General features: G+C 33.0%; 1 protein-coding gene, 1 non-coding gene and 1 pseudogene across 2 annotated transcripts; 2 read left to right on the forward strand and 1 right to left on the reverse strand.

Annotated features, from left to right (window-relative positions):
* The first annotated feature begins 3449 nt into the window (after window positions 1–3449).
* LOC133704629 (protein SIEVE ELEMENT OCCLUSION B-like) lies at window positions 3450–6870 on the forward strand. The gene is made up of 7 exons (XM_062129512.1): window positions 3450–3738; window positions 3844–3951; window positions 4140–4588; window positions 4816–4925; window positions 5064–5206; window positions 5322–5813; window positions 6017–6870. The coding sequence occupies exons 1-7, from the start codon at window positions 3538–3540 to the stop codon at window positions 6629–6631; spliced, it is 2118 nt and encodes a 705-aa protein (XP_061985496.1). The 5' UTR covers window positions 3450–3537; the 3' UTR covers window positions 6632–6870.
* Window positions 6871–15268: 8398 nt separating this feature from the next.
* On the reverse strand, window positions 15269–15422 carry LOC133706115 (small nucleolar RNA snoR137). The gene has a single exon (XR_009844459.1). It is a non-coding gene; the product is annotated as a small nucleolar RNA snoR137 (small nucleolar RNA).
* A 2795-nt stretch (window positions 15423–18217) lies between these two features.
* LOC133704317 (vignain-like) lies at window positions 18218–19788 on the forward strand (annotated as a pseudogene).
* The last annotated feature ends 1298 nt before the right edge of the window (window positions 19789–21086 follow it).

The raw sequence follows: 21086 nt of genomic DNA on the forward strand, positions 1-21086 counted from the left end.
TTAGGGTCGATAAATGAAGATCCCATTAAAAAAAAAATAGGTTTCAAAACTTTGATATAGTATTTAGGTGTTTAGGGTCAATTTTAAGGGAATATAAAGTTAGAAATTAATGGGTTTAAGAAAGTAGTGGGGACGGTGTTCATGTGTAAGGGAGAAAAAATTAAAGGTCTTTAAAGTGGTGATAGACAAGACATGCAACGTGCAACATGCATATGGTAAAAAAAATCTAAAAAATATTTGAGTATTTTTTTTAATAAAAATTTCAAGTATTTTGACATGTTTTAAAGAAAATATTCCATGGATTTTATAATAAATTTATAAGATTTTGAAGGATTTTGGTCAATATCTAAAAAATATTTTTGGCAAAGAAATATTATTCATTTTTAATATAAGAATAAAAAACTTAAAAATGATTAATATTAAAAATATTATTAGTGATAATAAATATTGTTCACTTCTAATATAAAAATAAAAAACCTAAAAAGAGTTAATATCCAAAATATTATTATGGACAATAATTTTATTACTCACTTTAATATAAAGATAGAAAATCTGTATGGAGTCAATATCTAAAATATTATTGTGAATAATACAACTCATTCACCTTTAATATAAGGATAAAATCCACAATGAATTTTATCTAAAATATTATTTAGAGACAATAGCAACAATTCTAGTTTTATCCCGAAAGAAACCTCGACAATAATTGAGGATATTTTATCTTTCCAGACTGAGTTCTTGAACTAGAAAATCAGTGTTTGTTCATCTTAGTAAATTCATCATAGTAGGATGGTATAATTAAATAGATATCATCGGACCATAACAAACAATAAAAAATAATGTAACTTACCTTAAGTAAGGCATGGTAGGAGTGCAAATACTCTCTATTTACATAACCAGTCCCTTGCCCAGAATCCATGAAAAAACTAATTAGGGTTCCTAGTAATCGTATACTATTAGGTGGTGACTCTACAACCAACTAAAAGACCTTCCAAACTCCTGTTTGAGAAGGGTCGTCGCGACGTCACGCTCTCGTAATCGAAAGTACAATATATGATGTAAGAATTTAATTAAGGATCCATTAACTTTTAACATGAAAACATTAACATTATAGTTTTTACACATTTTTTTAATTCACTTTATTTAATCAAATTAATAAAATTAAGTATACGGAGTGATATGTCTATGCAAGTTTCATGTTTAAAAGATTTTTAATGGAGATGATGTGCTTGAGAGTGATATAAAATTAATTTTAAACCTCACATATTGATTTAAAATTTTGGGTTAAAGATAGTTACTTAGATATTGAATTTGATATAAATGTGATATTTATAGAAAGTCCTTTTGACTTGTTCCAACATTCATTCTCCTTCAAGTCCAGAGAACAGAAGGTATCTCCCTTTTCCTTTCCCCTCTTAATTAGCTTTGATTTTGGGTCCCCATGTCATTGTTTGGAACTTCATAAAGTTTGGGCTACATTCTGAAGTTGGAGAAGATAATAATAATAATAATAATAATAATCTGGAGTGATGTGATGGTCATTTTCAAAATCTTCGGAACAATTTAGTTACATACACCAATGATGATTGGGTCATTGTGTAATGCCTTCAGCAGTTTAGTCAATTTCAAAAAGAAGAAGATTCAAATGCTATGCGGGAACACTCATTTGATCCGATTTTTTATGTTATAGTTTCATCATTTTTTTTTTCCATGAGGTGACATATGTGAAACTAGTCGAGCGGTTTAAAAAATAAAATAAATCTCAAAATTACTAATACTAGAGAGTTTCAGTAAGAATTTTGATATCTAAATATTTGACGATTTACCTAGTGATGAGTGACTACTATATAGAAAATAACTTTTAAAAATTCTTGTAAAACTTTGAGTCTGATTCAATGATCGGATCAAAAGTTATAGTTCTTTTGAGCTATTATTTTGATATGACTTGACCAAATCTCTTCCTGAGCCTAAACATGTTATACTGGTCCATAAATATATCTGATAAGCCAACCACGTAATCTATTTGAGGCATATTCTCATTTAGTTATGACAGATCCACACTTAATTATTTAGAATCACTCGTTATCACATGTTCAACTATATTTTTAACATTGAAAAGTTGAGGACAACTACTGTATGAATAATATTTTTTTGAAATTTTAATTGAAGTCTATTTTTTAGTCTACAAGTTAGACAAAAATATATATCTTTACTCATAAAACATATTTAGAAGAAAAACTTCATAAAATTATGATTTTTATGTGAAACGGTGGACCAATTAATATAACTGGATTCAACCGACCGATCAGTTGAGCCAAATGATTAGAGTTTTACCTTGTCGCGTTTATCAAGTCTAAAAATAACGACATTTAGTAAATGTCATGCTTTTGAAGTGCGGTAAAGTAAAAATATGATATTTCGCTCAATGTTTTTCTAACAGTATTATTCCATCAATATTTAATGTTTATATTTTATTGTGCTAATTTAACAAAAAAAAAAAAAACGAAAGTTAGTTCATATATAAGGTTGAATTTTGTATTTTATATTATAAAGATGTTTACTCTCTTTTTTAATTATACATCACTATCGAAAATAACTTCATCTTTATCTTATATTTCATCTCATTTCCTCTTCATCTCTCTATCTCGTTTCCTTTATTTTAGGACAGAAATCCAATGACATGAAACGGAGAGAGAAATCCTAGTTTGGAAGTTGAGTATTTTTATTTTTGTGTTTAAAATATGTTTTTAAATTTTTTTTATTTTTTTGATTTTGAATTAATTTTTTTCATGATTTTGTATTATTTTAATATATTAATGTCAAAAGTAAATTTTTAAAAAATATTATTTAAATACATTTAAAAAACAATCACTCTGCAATTTAAAAGAAAATCTTAAACTTATATTCAGAGTTCATATTTTATTTTCTTTCCTCTTTACCTGGCAAAGGGTTACCATACGTAAAGTAAGGAGATTAAAGGGATGCATTAATGATTGAAGGTTTTTTTGAAAACTGACAAGACGATCAACATTTATCAGTACCAGCTTTAACTTTAGTAAGGCGAGTTGCTTTAGTTAAGCTATCGTCCATTCGGGGTTCCTTTTAGTGCAGGATTATGAAAGGATTTCAACCTTAGGACATCTCAAAAGGCACAGCAGCAAGGGCACTGCTGCTCAAAAACTGAGTTAACTGGAAAGTATGGATAATGTATCCTGTGGCATTTCAGCATCAACAGATAACACAAGATTAAAGTTCAATCAGCATAACTAGCGTTCGAATCTTCGACTGAGGTTTTCAACAATTTAATCATTCACATGACAGACACGTCCTTGTCCAAAATTACAAAATCTCTCTTGTGATGTCACTGTAAAGCTTGAACCCTGCATGAAGCAAGGTATTAGTTCTAGCATCATTTGTTCTTGTGAGACCTATATAAGCCTCGGCGGTAAGCAAATCCATGCCAACGCAAGTTCTCTTTAGTCCTCTTATCACTTAATCCCTTTAGAATTTGAATCTATATAGTTTACTTTGACCTCGATGGCAGGAGTACCTCAAAAGACGAGGCGTGAACGCACCGTGTTTGCAGCATCTGATGAAAATGTAATGATGAAGCAAATTCAGGCCACTCATGCTCCTGATGGCCGTGAATTTTCTGTGAAGCTTCTTCTTCATATTGTTGAGGACATTTTCCACCGTGCCACCCCTGCCCCGGGCATAACCGACTTTGTTCAGCATGAGGTATATAACCAGTACTGTTTCTTGGACGCTGTTGTGCCTATTATATTGATATAAAGTTTGTTTAAGTTGTTCTACTTTTACTAGTTCCGATGACCTTTATTTTAGGGATCTCATCAAGCACAACTTAATGAATTGGAAGAGAAGGTTCTTCAAAATGGCTTTAATGAAATGATCGATATGCTATCTTACACAATCAGCAAGATTTCCTGCGAGGTAATGAAGCCTTGTTTCAACTTCGTAGCAGAAAAGATCTTGTAGTACGCAACTGGTAACAAAGGCACTGTGCCACTGTGATTGAAGTGTGAACTGATCTCAGCATTTATAAGTTTATGCTGTCTCGTTGCTCTTTTTTTTTTTAATCAAGATACACATGAATATGCATGCTGCATTAATTCCAACAGATGTCCTGCAAGTGTTCTGGAGGTGGAGATGCACATGCAACAACTTTAGCAATATTCAATCTGGTATCGAACCACTCATGGGATGCAAAGGTGGTGCTAGCGTTAGCTGCATTCGCCTTGAACTATGGCGAGTTTTGGCTTGTCTCCCAGCTTTACCTTACAAACCCACTAGCTAAAGCGGTTGCACTTCTGAAGCAATTGCCGGAAATAATTGAACGAGCTGAGGCTTTGAAACCCAAGTTCGAGGCACTTACAAACCTTATCAGGGCCATGACGGATGTGGCCAAATGCATTGTTGAGTTCAAGGAGCTTCCATCTCAATACATCACCCCTGACACTCCTGAAATGTTAACTGCCACAGCGCATATCCCCACTGCTGTTTACTGGACCATCAGGAGTATCGTGGCTTGCACATCACAGATTGTGGGCCTTACTGGCATGGGTCATGAGTATGTGTTTCCTTCTTTAATTTCTCCATAATCTCAAATGAATTTCTTATATTAATCAGAATTGTGTTTGCACCAAAATAACATATTGGGCAAGCTCAGTCTGCTCTAGCAAAAGAAAGTTTTTTAGATAACTATGAAAATAACTTTGCACATGCAAGGCATCAATATTAAAAGTAGATTGCAAAAAGTGTTAAAACTTTCTTTTGCATCTCATCATCTGCTCTCAGGTACATAGCATCCACAACAGAGGCTTGGGAGCTATCAAGCTTGGCCTACAAGGTCAGCAATATTCACAGCCATCTCGTGAAGCAGCTCACTCTTTGTTTTCAACACATAGGTGAGTCCGTGTCCTGCCCACTCAAATGATTGCAATCCATTATCAAACAATAAATTCTAATATATCTATGATTCTATATATAAATTGATGCATAATATATGCTGGATGGTGGTGACTTGTGATCTTTTTGTGAATCAGATGAGAACAGACATCATGAAGCGTATCTGACACTTGTGCGACTGTTGGAATCTGTCCACATTGACAATATGAAGATTCTTAAGGCCTTAATTTATGCCAAGGACGATCAACTACCACTCTTTGATGGCTCAACCAAGAAAAGGGTTCGGTTATTCTTCTCTTCGTTCAGTCTATTCTATTCAGATTATATTGATGTTAATCCAATAAAAATGTTAGTTAAAGATCATCCTGTACGAGGGTTTCCCACTGTTATTACAGGCCAGCCTTGATCTGCTGAGGAGGAAGAGTGTGCTGTTACTAATTTCTGACCTTGAACCCTCCCAAGAAGAGCTTTCGATGCTGCAACAAATATACAGTGAGGCGCGGGAGCAACCAGGAAGAGCAGAGAGTCAATATGAGATCGTTTGGCTCCCAGTTATGGACAGATCCACCTCATGGAATGAAACAAAGAAAAAGCAGTATGAGGATTTTCAATCGTCTATGCCATGGTACTCTGTTTATCACCCTTCATTGCTAGATGTTGCAGTCATCAGGTACATTAAAGAGGTGTGGCACTTCAACAAGAAGGCCTTGCTTGTGGTCTTGGATCCACAAGGGAAAGTAGTCAACCCCAATGCAATCCACATGATGTGGATTTGGGGAAGCCTGGCTTTCCCTTTCACTAGCTTAAGGGAGGAAGGACTCTGGAAAGAAGAAACCTGGAAAATCGATTTACTGGCAGATAACATCGATCCAGCTCTCTCGTCTTGGGTATAGCTTTGCTCTCTTTACATGTATATATTATAAAACTAAAATATAGTCTTCATCTCAGTTCTCTACCGACATCATCTACTGCATACATTTGTCTGTATACTTGATACAGGTTTATAAACTAAACAACAACCTGAAAGTTGTATAGGAATCCCATACACGCATTACTCACGCTTTTTTCAACTAATTAATTCCTAATGCAGATACAGCAAGGGAAGTTCATATGCTTGTATGGTGGGGAGGATATCGAGTGGATCCGCAAATTCACCGCGACTGCAAAAGCAGTTGCGAAAGATGCCAGAATACAGTTAGAAATGCTCTATGTAGGGAAGAGCAACCCCAAGGAGAAAGCCCGAAAGATTAACGGTGTTATTGTAAACGAGAACCTTAGCCAAGTATTGCCAGACCTTACTTTGATCTGGTTCTTCTGGGTGAGGCTGGAGAGCATGTGGCACTCCAAGGTGCAACACAAGAGGACTGCAGATAATGATCCCATCATGCAAGAGATAATGACAATGCTCAGCTTTGATGGAAGTGATCAAGGATGGGCTGTGATAAGTAAGGGATCGGATATTGCCAAGGCAAAGGGAGATACAATATTGAAGAGCTTTGTTGACTTTGAATCATGGAAGCAAAGTGCAGAAGTAAAGGGTTTTCTGCCTGCACTGAATGATCACCTTCATGGACTCCATAGCCCATCCCATTGCAACCGTCTCATACTTCCAGGGGCTACCGGAAGCATTCCAGAGAGGATTGTTTGTGCTGAATGTGGCCGTCCCATGGAGAAGTTCATCATGTATCGTTGCTGTACCGATTAAGCTTTAATTTTAAGTAATAACGGTGTGTGTGCTATCTACGGTTTGAATCATATTGTATCTCAGCTAAGACAAAAATCCTGCCACAACCCATCCTATGGCCGCCACTGCTGCTGATACTATCTAAGGTGATTGCTTAATTTAGTTCAGGTGTGAAATTTGTCATGGCTTTTCAAGTACTAATCGGTATGTGTATTGTTAAGGTGCTTGTTATTAATGAATACATGTATTGTTTGCAGTAACATGGCAGTCTAGTTTCTAAATGTCCACTTGCTTGCCAATGGTGTCACCACTCATTAGAGGAGCATTAGAAATCAAACCCTATCTTGGGCCTTGCGGAAAACGCATTTGAATCAGAATTCAAAACCCTTCAAATTATCATGTGGGTTTTAACAGCAACTACTAATTAAGACTTTTTATTGCTGAATTTAGACTTTCAATATACTAAACAAGTAAATCAACAAAAATTGTTGCTCAGGTAAGCATGATAAGGATTGTTATTCACTTTTTACTCTATAAAAAAAATCAAGAAAAAAAATCTAAAAAAACAAGAGAATTCTCTTGAAAAATGCCTAGAAGATTGTCCAAGTTGGTGGTAAACAACCAAAATAACAAGTGGAAAAGTTAGAGGACCAAAATGTACAAAATTAGAAAAATTAACGATCCAATTCTGATTGACAAAAAACCCATTTGATGAAAATATTTTTATTTGGGGTAAAGAAATACAAATTTAGATGAGTAAGGATTTAATGAGGATTTTGGAAAGCTTAATTAATTTTATTGAGGACTTAATTGTAAGGAAAATCAATTTTTTGGAGTTAATTTGGGTGTTAATTAGAAGAAATTGAAGTTTGGAGACTGAAATCGGATGTTGAAAAGTTTAGTTGGTCAAATAAGGGACTTAATTACGAAAAAATTAAAATTTGATAGCCAATTAGGGGTTTAATTAAAGAAATTCAGAACTAAGAACCAAATCGTAAAAGGCATGAGACTTCAAGGGTTGAAATTGACCAGATCAAGAGCCAAATTTAAAAAATTTAAAAGTTTGATTTCAATTAAGGATCTAAATGCACAAATCAGAAACCAAGGACCATGATGAAAATCAAACTAAACTTTGGGGCTGGTGATTGGGTTTGGCATGGGTGAAATTGCATGAAATTAAGAGTTTTGGAGGTAATTCAAGCTGTAATTAAAAGCAATTAGAAGAATATGGACTAAAATGAAATTTGTCAGATCCCAAATAAAAACTCTAATTTATAGGAGTTTAACCAAGATAACGTGTTGTTCACCCACTGTTCATCTTCTTCCTTGATAGTTTAGATGATTAAGTCGGTATCTTCTAGGAGCTCATTATGAAGTTCTAGACCTCCAAATGGCTCAAGGTTTTTTTCCAAATGAAAGAATAACATCCCTTCTACAACCTTATTTTTATAAAATTAGATGTTTACTTCCCAATTCTTCCATCGAAATCTCCAACATCTTGTCCCTGATCAGCCATCACTGCATTTTCAGATTTTTGGCTGATCGAGCTGACATTTTCAAGCAAATGAATGTGTAGTTACAAACCTCCAAATGGAGCAATGATAGATCCAAATGAATGGTTTGCATCACCTCTACAAAGTTCAGGTGATCTTCGATGACGTTTATATCAAACTTTATCTGGTAAAGCCTCGAAAGTGGTCAACTCAGTCAACCTTGACTAAGATAACTATATGTACAAAACCACCTAACTTTTTCTTGTGTTCACATTTAAAAACTCCTAGAGGATTTTTATCAAAGGCCATAAATCTTTCATTTGAGATCAGAAGGGGAGAAATGCTTGTCTTTTATCCCCAAGAGAGAGAAAACCACCTAAGCAAAACCATTATCCCCAAAAACCATTGAAAGACAAAGGTTAATTGTTAACATTTGTCCAGAACTCTCTCATTTTGATCAAAAGACTGATCTTTGATCAATCTTTGAGTGAATCCATCAAAAAAACCTAGAAAAGCCTAGAAATATCCCTAAAAATCAAAGAAAGAAAAAAAAGAGAGAGAAGAGAGAAAAACATGAGGATATACTCTATAAAAAGAGCTTATTGTGAAGGTTCAAAGACCTAATATAGAAGGTCTAGCAAGTTTTAGAAAGAATATAAAGTGAAAGGGAATGAAGGAAGGAAAAGAGAAGGGAAGTAACATCTTAGAAAAGGTATAACTATGTGAAAACTCAAGGGTGAAGTCCATGTGGCCTGCTCATTCTTGCTTTTTTCAATCTTTAATGATGTTTTTTAATCTTTTTGGCATTATTTAGTGTTTTAGCATTTATGTTGATTGATGAATAAAAATATTGTTTTAATTGATTAATCTTGTTTTGAAGTTGTTAAGGTTGCTGAGATGTTTAAAATATATTTGTGTGTTTGCTTTTGACGAAGTATAGTAGTTTTGGAATTTGTCAAAGGTGGCAGTAAGTTTTTGATGACTTTTTCTAGGTTGCTAATGCATGTTTTTTATTTCTAAGTTTAGTTTGGGTCTCAAGTGTTTAAAGAGTCAGTTTTAGAGTGAGTTTTAATGTTTTTGTTGGCTGATAATAGGGTTGCTACTACAAGATTTAACAGTTTTATCGACAAAATTTTTCTGTCGGTGTAAGACACATATTCCATCAGTAATTATATTACCGACGGAATCACAGACTGATTTTGATCCGTCGGTGAATCATTCGTCGGTAATGTTTTTTCCGTCGGTAAATCCGTTAGTATATTATTACCGATGGATTTACTGACGAAATAGACGTGTCGGTAATAATATTTTTTATTACCAACAGAATTACCAAGGGATGTATCGACGGAATAACCGACGGAAATTATATAAAAATATTTTTAAATAATTATAAAATAAAATTATAAAATAATTAAATTAACATAAATCAACACTATATAATATATACTCAAAATGCTTGGAAAAAAGAATAAGAAAATCAACTCAAACAAATTTGCAACAAATTAATAAAATGAAGAAATAAATTCAACTAAAAAAATTCATATGAAAAAAATGAAGTTGCAATTGCTAAAAATTTAAAAATCCCTATAAATAAATCAATTAAAAATTGATCTCATATGAAAAGAATAATCTCACAACAACATTTAAACAATTATTAAGAACAAAAAAAAATAAAAAGTAAAATAAAAACAAATATAGTGAAAAAATTCATGAAAAAAGAAGAAAAAAGAAAAATCATACCTTAATGTAATTGCAAATGAAGCTAAGGAGAGAGAGAGAAATCGTAAAGCATATTAATTAAAAAAAACTAAGAAGATAAAAGAAGAAAGAAGAAGAAGACATACCCCGAGCATGGAGGGAAAGAGAAGGAGATGAGGAGAGAAAAGAAGAGAAAGAAATAGATATTGATGTTTATTACATATAGTGAAGAAGAAGTAGAAGAACAAGAAGAATAAGAAATGATTTTATCTCTTATAAAATAAGGGGATCCAGACTTTTTATTGGGGTGCGTTAACGACGGATTTACTGACGGATAATTGAATATTAATATTTTTTAATTATTTCATCGGTAATTCCATTTGTAATATTTAATTTAAATTTTTAATTTTGTAAAAAGTTTTCAGAAACTGCTAACAATTACCGATGATTTTTTAATCCGTCGGTGATTCCCTCTGTAATATTTAAATGAAAATTTTAAATTAATTGAATTTTTTTAGAAAACCGCCAAATAACACCGACAACTTTTCAATCCGTCGGTGATTTTGTCCGTTAAGAACAACAATTAATAGTGCAATTAGAAAGTGAACAGTTCTGGAGCTCTCTGTAAAATACCAACGAAAAATTCCGTTGGTGATTCCCTTTGTAATTGACATGATGAACAGTGTTCACAGTTTTACCAACGAATTTACCGACGGAATAAATTCCGTGGGTAAATCATTAATTTTTTTCCCACTGTAATTCCCTCGGTATATACGGATGGAATATTTCCGTCGGTAAAATCTCTTAAAAATTTACCGACGGAAATATTCTCTCGGTATTTCTGTTTGTATTTATCGATTTTCTGGTAGTGTGCAGTTTTGAAAGTTGAAATTTTATACATATTCTTAATGATTCGAGGATATTTATTAGTCTTTTTTATTCAAAAATATTTTTTTATGATAATATGGATTATTGAGGCTAAGAGAGCTTGGTTTAGAGGCCTAAAATGTATTTTCTGGGTTTAACAATGTATGTTGGGTTTTTTGGAAAACCTGAGTTCATGTTCTTCATATTCATCCAAAAAACATTGTCTTGATATCATCATAGTAAATAATCTAGGGTTTTCATACATCAATAAAATGTTTTTGTGGGTTTTAACCTTAGAGTTTTGATTTTGAATTGAAACCTATTTTTGACAAAAATCATGATATTTAAGTAATAATCAAAGCAAATGGATACTTAATTCTTGATCTATGCTTAATTGCGAACAAAACCTTGCCTTTTATTGCTTGAAATCTGGTCTGCAAATCATATTATTTGGACTGCACTAGAGTCTGCCTTTAGTCATAAATCAAGAATCCATGAAGCTCATCTTAAAGACAATTCGTAATATTTAAAATGAGGTACTCATAATGTTACTAAGTTCTCTAGCTCTTTCAAAGCTCTTTACAATTAACTTGCTATCATAGGTCACCCTGCTGATGAAACCAACAAAGTTCACTGGTTTTTATGTGGTCTCGGTCCTAAGTTTGCAAACTTCTCCACTACCCAACCTTTTTTTTCCCCTCTACCATCATTACAGGATCTTGTTTCTAAGGCTGAAATTTTTGAAATCTTTCAAAAATCCCTTGAAACACCTGTTACTTCATCAGCTGTCTTTATTGTTAATAAAGACACTTATAATTCATCTTGTACTGGAGACTATCGCAAGTCACGTGGCAGGGAAGGAGATTATTTCTCTACTAGTAATGGTTCTTATTATATTGGACATGGCACATGGCAATTACTCTTCTCATTAATAAATTTGTCGCAATGATGGCCACATTATTGATCATTGCCCTGATTGTTATACCAAGGCTGCTGACTCCTTTGCAAATATAGTTGAATCTCTCTCAATGTTGTCTGACAGATACATTAGCTGATTGGTACACAGAAACTAGAGCATTTGTCTATATGACTCCCGATTCTTCTTAGCTAGACAAGGTTGATGCTTATAATGGTAATGATTGTGTAATAGTTGGCAATGAAGACTTTATCGATTACTCATGTTGATACTTTTTCCCCATCTCCAAACATCAAACTTGTGAATGTTTTAGTTGTCCTTTAACTCACCAAAAAGTTATTGTCTATTAGCAAATTAACTTATGATTACCCTCTTTTTATTACTTTAACCGATACGTTGCTTACCATACAGAACTGCAACACAGGAAAGGTGGTGGCAATCGGTCGTTGTGAAGATGATTTTTATATACATGAACGTAGTCATTCATCATTTGTTTCTACTCTTAAAAATAATTCTTTAAGTGCCTCTTGTGATGTTTGGCATATATGTTGGGTCATGTTTTATGTTCTATTATTTCATTATTAAATATAAAAGGTTATCTCTTTGTTACTTCTTTGTTGTCATCTCCCATTTTATATGTTGCTTGTCAAACTGCTAAGATTCATAAACTCCTTTTCACCCATAACAACTTTATATTACTTGTCAAACTGCTAAGATTCATAAACTCCTTTTCACCCCTAATGATCAACATTCCAAGTATATTTTGGACCTTATTTACTGTTATATATGAGGCTTTGCTCTGTACATATTACTTATTCTTTTAATTATTGTTATTACATCATTTTTATTGATCATTGACATTTCAGATGGTTCTATCTCATGACTTTAAAATCACATATATTTTAGATTTTCCAACAATTTTAAACCTTTGTTGAAGTTCAGTTCTCACACAAGATTAAAAATTTTCAAAGTGATGGGGAGCTAAATTCACGAGTAATCAATTTCAATCCCATCTAATTGCTTTTGGTATTTGACACCAAATGTTGTCCCTACATACCATCTCATAATAGTTGCACCGAACACAAGCATCAACATGTTATTGAAATTGGTCTTGAAATGTTGTTCCACTCTCATGTTCATTTATCTCTCGTTGGGTTGAAGCATTTAATATTGATGTCTACATAATCAATCGGTTACCTATTCTTGATGGTCTTTATCCTCATGAGGTATTGTATGGTATGCCACCCACATATATGAATTTTCATCATTTTGGTTGTCAGGTATTCCTTTATTTACGAGATTATACCTCCCATAAATTTGCTCTTTATAGTACTGCTTGTGTATTCCTTGGTTATAATATGTCTCACAAGGGTTTTTTTTATGTTTTGATTCCTCTTCGCAACGTATTTATATAACACGACATGCTAGGTTTGATGAATTATATTTTCCTTTTGCAAATCCTTCTTCTTCCCATGACCCTTTTTCCCTTGATATTTTTATTATTTATAAGGTTGTTATGCACTCTCCCCCTTTTCTTTCCCAATCTTCTTCTCCATTACTTTCTGCTGCATGTTCTTTATCATCGTCTTGTGCTTCTTGTGCTACTATTTCTCATGATGTTTTTGTGTAGCCTTCATCCTCTGTTTCAACTGACTTGATGCCTTTCCAAGCTATCTCATACACTTCTTCTACTACAGACTCATCCTTATTTGTTGCTTCTCCGCCAACACTTCAGGACAACGTTCCTTCTCTAGCTATTTCTAATCATCATCCAATGATTACTCGTGTTAAGATTGGTGTATTCAAGCATAAACATCACTCATATGTGTCTTTTTTTTACCATAATCATTGTTGCTCCTATCTCTACTAGCTATACAAGAACCAAAAGGTTTCCAGTTTGCCTCTAAGAATCCTGGTTGGGTCTCTGCCATGGATAAGGAATTGGTTGCTCTTTCTTCTAATGACACCTGAGAGTTAGTTCCTCACCCTTCCAACACCAATATTATCTCCAAATAGGTCTTCCATGTCAAATAGTTAGCTGATGGAACTGTCGATCACCTCAAAGCACATCTTGTTTCTAAAGGTTATTCTTAGCTTCATAGTTTGGACTTCTACGACACCTCCAGTCCTGTTGTTTAGGCTTCCACAATGCATCTTGTGCTCTCTCTAGTTATATCCTATCATTGTCTTTTATATCAATTAGATGTCAAAAATGTTTTCCTCAATGGCTTGTTGCAAGAGACTGTCTACATGAAGCAACCTTCAGGCTATATTAACTCGCGGTTCCCTCATTATGTTTGTAAACTGAAGAAAGCTCTCTATGGCTTGAAGCAAACCCTGTGTGCTTGGTTCCATCACTTTAGTTCCTTTTTATTTCATCTTAGCTTCACTAGCAGTACTGCTAATACTATACCTTTTGTCTTCACTAGATCAACCACTTTTATCTACTTATTTCTATATATTGATGATATTGTTGTCACCGACAATAATGCTCCCTTCCTTAAGAATTTATTTAGTATCTTCATCGTGAATTTGCCACAAAATACTTGGGTCCTTAAGTTATTTTCTTGGTCTTGAGGTTTCCTTTTCTGCCAATGGTCTTTTCCTCGGTCAAGCAAAGTATGCTCATGATATTCTTTCCCGTGCTCAACTACTTGATTGCAATGTCCACACCAATTATTTTCTCTCAGTAGCTTTCTAGTGTTGGTGACCCCTTTACTGATCTACCTTGTATCGATCTATGATGGGTGTCTTGCAATACTTAACTATTACGTGTGCTAATCTTACTCGTAATGCTAATTCTGTAAGTCAGTATATGCAATCTCTCATATTACATCACTTCCAAGCACTCCAACGTATTCTTCGCTATGCTAAAGGTACATTTCAGCATTGACTCTATTTTTCTTCTTCTCCACCTGCTAGTCTTATTGCCTACTATGACGTTGGTTAGGCTAGTTGTCTTGACACGCGTCGCTTCACTTCAGGTTATGCCATATTTCTTGGTGATAATCTTATCTCGTAAAGTACTAAAAAAACAACTTATTGTCTCTCATTCTAGTTGTGAATCTAAGTATCACACTTTGGCCCACATGGCCTTTACAGTTTTTTAGCTAACTCATCTTCTTCACGACCTCAAGGTTTCCTTAAAGCACAAGCATTTGCTTCTTTGTGATAACAAGAGTGATTTTACTCACTCTCAATCATGTTTCTCATAAATGGTCAAAACACATCGCTCTTGATTGTTGTTGTATCTGTGAGCTTGTTGCCTTTGGTGCCATTCAACCTCAATTTGTGTCGTCTCACTTGTAGATTGCTAATTTGTTTACCAATAGTCTTTCTCGATCTCTTTTTATGTTTTTTCGCTCCAAGCTTCGTGTTCGAGTTAATCCCACACTCATCTTGCAAGGGAATGATAAGGATAGCAGGATATTCAAACATGATTCATGGAATCCTCCTCCTAGATTATAGAAAATATTTTAGGAGAAATCTTAGGTTATTGTTTCTATAGTTAATTTAAAAGATATGTTTGTATACTCTACCATACCTAAACATTGTACCATATCTCTACATGATACATTCCTATAAATAAGAAACCACATCACAATAGAAACTATGATGATTTTATAAATCTTGTTAAAATAGATATAAATTTTTTTTTGAAAATAGATGAAATAAGAAATATAGACATATGCCAGGAGATAGGCAACACAGTGTTGCGAACCAAAAATAGCACTGTGTAGTTTAATACTGTCAATAACATAAATCAATATATGCTTTGAAAACATAAACATCTCCCATTTTCAATTTAAAGAAAGAGAGTTCACCAGTAAGAATCAGCAATGAAAATATATACACCAAATTATAATTAAACATTCAAAATGTGGCAAACCAGCTATGAAACAAACCTACGTATCCTTGGTGCTAGCATTAGAGCTAGGGGGGCTTTATTTATATATATTGTTTCGTAACTTGACATGAATGCTTATGCCCCTCAAAATCAAAGCCCTCGATAAATGGTAATTGAAGCCAACATTACTGTCCCGCCCAAGTTAGCACTATGTTTTAAACGGCATGTCCAACAAACAAAAGATGTTATTCAAGAGAGATAAATTGATAATATGATTTTTTAAATGATATAAATATATATTTTTTAATATGCATTCCAATGGTAAAAAAAATTTAGAAGAGTAAATTGTATTTTAATATGTTTGATATACAACTATTTTAACAATTCAATATGACCCGGTTGACTTGACTGGTTTAAAAACAACTCAAACGATTTTTAGTCAATCAAATATGAAAAGATAAAATTAAAAAAAAATCAATTAAAAAGAGAAAAAAAACCTCAGTTAGCTCGGTTGAACTCGTCAAACTCATTACATAGGTCAAGACACCAGGATAATTTCATAAAAAAAAAATATGAAAAACATAGATTTTATTAAAAAAACAAAAGAAAAAAAATATTTCAATGAATAGTATTTTGTAAGGTTTTAATATTTTTGCAAGATATGTAGGAATAACATTTTTATAAGAGAAATGATATTTTAGCATTTTATTTATTTTTTTAGTATTTTTTTGGAGCATGTAAAACAAGCACCTAAAAACTAAATTAATATTATTTTTTTTAACTTTCTATTTAGCAAATTCCATGAAGATGCCTCTAGACAAAATAAGGGGCGTACGTTCGTCTTTAGAAACATGGAGTATAAGATTATTAGTCTAATACATGCTTTTAGTTTTTCTTTTGTTAATTTCTATCAACTTATAAATAACTACTAGTAAGAATGTTTGATATCTTTTCTTTGAAGAAAAAAACAGAGAGAGAAAACAAGATTTTTTTTTTCATACAAAACACGTAAATAATTATTTTAATTCAAAAGGTTATCTTATCTCTTTTATTTAAAAGTAAAGCTAGTTTGATTATATAATGACAATAAATTTAATCATATATATATAATCGTAAATTAGGTTTTGATTTTATATATTGATTACTTAAATCTAGTAATGTTTATAATTAAACTCTAAAAAAATAAGACTTGATAGAACATTGAATCTTATGTACTCGTATTTGTATTCAATATTATAAAATTTAAATATCCTCACCTATCAAAGTCACGATTATAGTACAATAGCTGTGATCTAATTTTATCAAAAGGTTTTTTTGTTCTTTATCAAATTTTTATTTTGTTTTTTTTTTATTGGATGTGATATAGTTTCTTAATACCTTCCCTCGTAGCTATTTTTTTTTTATTCGGAGTAGCCTGTACTCCAAGATTTTTGCTGGGTTTTTGAACTAGAATGATCTATTACCATATTAATTTAGTCCTGATTCTATTTAAATGACTCAAGTGTTGTGTTAAGTGGTCTATTCTTAACTTTATATTATACAATATATTAAAATGGCTCAATATTTCTGTTATTGTTTACCTAAACAAAAATTACTATGAATTAAAACGGTGTAATGATAAAATTATCCTTGCTACAAAAACTTGCAAAGCATGTAGTAGGATAATTTTCTTTTTTATGGGATGCATTTAGCATTGAAAAAATAATTAGAAATAAAATTATCAGTTTGGATTTTGTTGGGGCAAGGTAAGGCTGTGAGCACCAAGCGCTAGGGCATGAGATGGCTGCCAGACACCTGGCATTGGGGTTGTCATACTCTAAGAACTAGGGTCAAACCCGCATGTCAGAAAAGTTTATTATTATTATTATTATTATAATTATTATTAAAATCATTAATATTATTAAATGCTAAATAAATATTATTATTATTGAAAAAAACATTAATTTGATTTGAAAGGTAAAATCAATTATTATTATTGTTGTTAACTTGGATTTGATATCTCCTTCCAGACCCAAAAAACTTGGGGCTAAAAAAGAATACCTAACCCAAGCGCTTTCAATGTGGCAATCATGTGTCACCAAAGTAACTTAGTCTAGTGTGGTTATCAAAACTAGGTACTTGGATCTAGCAAAAGTTGGGGCTAAAAAAAAGTACTTAACTCAAGCGATTTTAATGTGGCAATCATGTGTGATAGCCGGACCGAAGTAACTTGATCTGGTGTGGTTGTCAAAACTAGATACTTGAGTCTGGCAACCCATTAAGATAATTAGCATAAAAAAGATAATTAGCTGAACCCTATCAAGATTATTCATTTTTCTAGAAAAGACATGCACCCTTCTGCAACACTTGCTCAAAATCGTGTTCCATTTCCATATATAGCCGCTATCATCACAGCTAATATTCGTCCCCTTCTACGAAACAGGTCGAGTAAGGAACGTGGTTTTCATGTTGGCTTCAGGATGGACGCGAGATGATGAAGCATCACTCCAAAAATATCATCTTTCCGCTTACACTTTGATTAAAGCTCGAGTACATCCAAAATATGTAACATAAGTATCCAACGTTTTTCTTGATGTTCTATATAAAACCAAATGATTAATGTCTCTGCCAACTCTTTCGGTACTTGATGCCAAGAACATGATTGTCACATATAGCTATTTCCTTCGTAACCTTTCCCCCCCAAATTTGGGTTAAAGTTCCGAGAAGCAACAAGCCCATCTGAGCCCACTGGGAATATATATACAAGGATATACTTCTTGCCATTCCCAAATCAAATCAAACAGCCTTTTCTCTCACAGTTCAAAAGCTAGGTAGAATTTGATTTCTTCAGTGAATATTTACATCAAGATAATATCATAGCCATTTTGCTAATCTATAGAATCTGAGCCCGTTGTTATGGATACGAGAAAAGTCATCCTGGCTGTATTTTCAGTGGTTCTGGTTTTCAGGCTTGCTGATAGTTTTGACTACACTGAAGAGGACTTGGCATCACAGGAGAGACTATGGGACTTGTATGAGAGATGGAGGAGCCATCACACTGTTCCTCGCAGCCTCGCTGAAAAACAAGAGCGTTTCAATGTATTCAAGGAAAATTTAAAACATATTCACAAGGTGAACCACAAGGACAGGCCTTATAAGTTGAAACTGAATAGCTTTGCTGATATGACCAACCATGAGTTCTTGCAACACTATGGAGGCTCAAAGGTTAGCCACTACAGGATGCTCCGTGGACAAAGACAGGGAACTGGGTCCATGCATGAGGATACAAGTAAGCTTCCTTCTTCTGTTGACTGGAGGAAGAATGGAGCAGTAACCGGTATAAAGGACCAAGGCAAATGTGGTAAGTCTCTGATCTCTGGATTTTCTACTTAGCAAATATTTATGGCTGTAGATATTTCTTAATTTGGACAATATTTATTTACTCAAAAATTCCCGATGTTATTGTAGGTAGTTGCTGGGCATTTTCAACTGTAGCTGCAGTGGAAGGTATAAACAAAATCAAAACGGGAGAGCTGATCTCTCTATCTGAGCAAGAGCTGGTTGATTGCGATTCTGATAACCATGGCTGCAATGGAGGATTGATGGAAGACGCATTTAATTTTATTAAGCAAATTGGTGGATTAACATCAGAGAATACGTATCCATACAGAGCTAAAGAGGAGCCATGTGACTCAAACAAGGTTAAGATGACTTATAGCGTCAACAATAATTCTAATTTCTACATTAACTGTATGTCTCTGATGCACATGGACCATAACTCCTCGTGGTGTTGCAGATGAATTCTCCTGTTGTGAATATCGATGGGTACGAAATGGTGCCTGAAAATGATGAGAATGCTGATGAAAGCTGTTGCAAACCAACCTGTAGCAATTGCAATGGATGCTGGTGGCAAGGATCTCCAGTTCTACTCGGAGGCAAGTTTCTGACTCAGTTACGAGAGTGATCATTCATGGTGTGTGTGTGTTTCATGAAGTTAGAATTTAAAAATTATCGAGCTCGTTTAGATAATTTTAAAAACATCGACTGAATTTTAGTAAGCCAGCAATGTTAAACATCTAGCTATTATTGATAAATATGGAATTTGGGTGCATTAATTGCAGGGAGTATTCACTGGAGATTGCGGCACAGAGCTGAATCATGGAGTAGCACTTGTGGGCTATGGGACGACTCAAGATGGAACGAAGTACTGGATAGTAAAGAATTCATGGGGCACCGATTGGGGAGAGAAGGGTTACATAAGAATGCAACGTGGGATTGATGCAGAAGAAGGATTGTGCGGCATAACAATGGAGGCCTCCTACCCGGTCAAGTTGGCTCAGACAACAAGAAAGCACCATCTCGCAAGGATGAACTGTAGTTGATCGGTGTGGCCAAATAAAGAGCTTGGATGGAAATAAAAGCTGTTTGATCCTAAGTAAGATCGATTATTTTATAATATTATTGTATTGTCGATTTTACTTACAAGTCAAATTCGAGGAAACTTTTATGCCTTTTTATCACTCTTTTTTTCAAAGTTTTTTTATTTTAATTAACAAAACCTAATTGATTGAATTACCCTTTTCATGTGAGAGGAGGATTCACTTTTCATTAGCACAATGTATTTATATTTTTATCCTTTCTAAAAACAAATCAATGAATACCGGGGTAAATATGATTTTTCTATAAGGTTGATTAGTTATAATTAAATTGATCAAAGATAAGAAGAAGGTCTTTTACCATTTTAAAAACACTATAAAATAACTGAATTATCCTTGAAAATACATTTTTATTTAACAGGTATCTAGGGTTTTTATTATTATTTTCCACTGTCTATTCAAGTTGAGTAAAAAACAATTTGATATTTAATAAATATAAATATAATTAAAAAAACATGTTAATACATGCATTACACGTATTAGAATGTTAGCCATTTCATCATATTTAAGCGACACATACAACATACAACGGATTATGGTGGCTAAAAAGACATTAATTGATTTTTTTTTTAATCGTATTGACATTAAAGACTTCATCAAACCAATAATTGTAGCTACCTTGTGTTGACTTAAAAGATGTTTGATTTTGTGGGTATGATTAGGGTTGGGTTAAAATAAGTACCGCAGAGGCATTTATATATGGATTTTATACGTGATGAGATTGTAAATAGTTTGATGAAATAATAAAAGAACCTATTGTACAGGAATTATTCATTTCATTGTGTAATAATAATTATAAATCTATAATATTTTGAAAACAAATATATATATATATATATATATATATATATATATATATATATGTTTTCAAAATATTGTAATTCACAACCAAAACCTCAATATAAAAAGCATATTAATCAAAAATATAAAATTATTTTTTGTTCAAATAAAGTTTTAACCAAACATTTAAATTTATTAAATGAACCTCAACTAAAAATGATTTTTAGACTCTTTTTTAAAACCATAATCACTAAACTAACCACAATACCTAACACACCATTATGGTGTGTTTTTTATGAAACTCTTTTTTTAAACCACAATCACTAAACTAATCGTTCTCTTGAAAGTTGTGATTTGCTTTTCTAAAAGTGATTTAGAAAAAATATCTTATTTTATTAATTTTTGATGATGATGATCTTTCAAAAACAAGTTAAACATTTCTATTTATACATTCAAAATC

Source organism: Populus nigra, chromosome 10 (assembly GCF_951802175.1).
Source record: "Populus nigra chromosome 10, ddPopNigr1.1, whole genome shotgun sequence".
Classification (NCBI taxonomy): domain Eukaryota; kingdom Viridiplantae; phylum Streptophyta; class Magnoliopsida; order Malpighiales; family Salicaceae; genus Populus; species Populus nigra.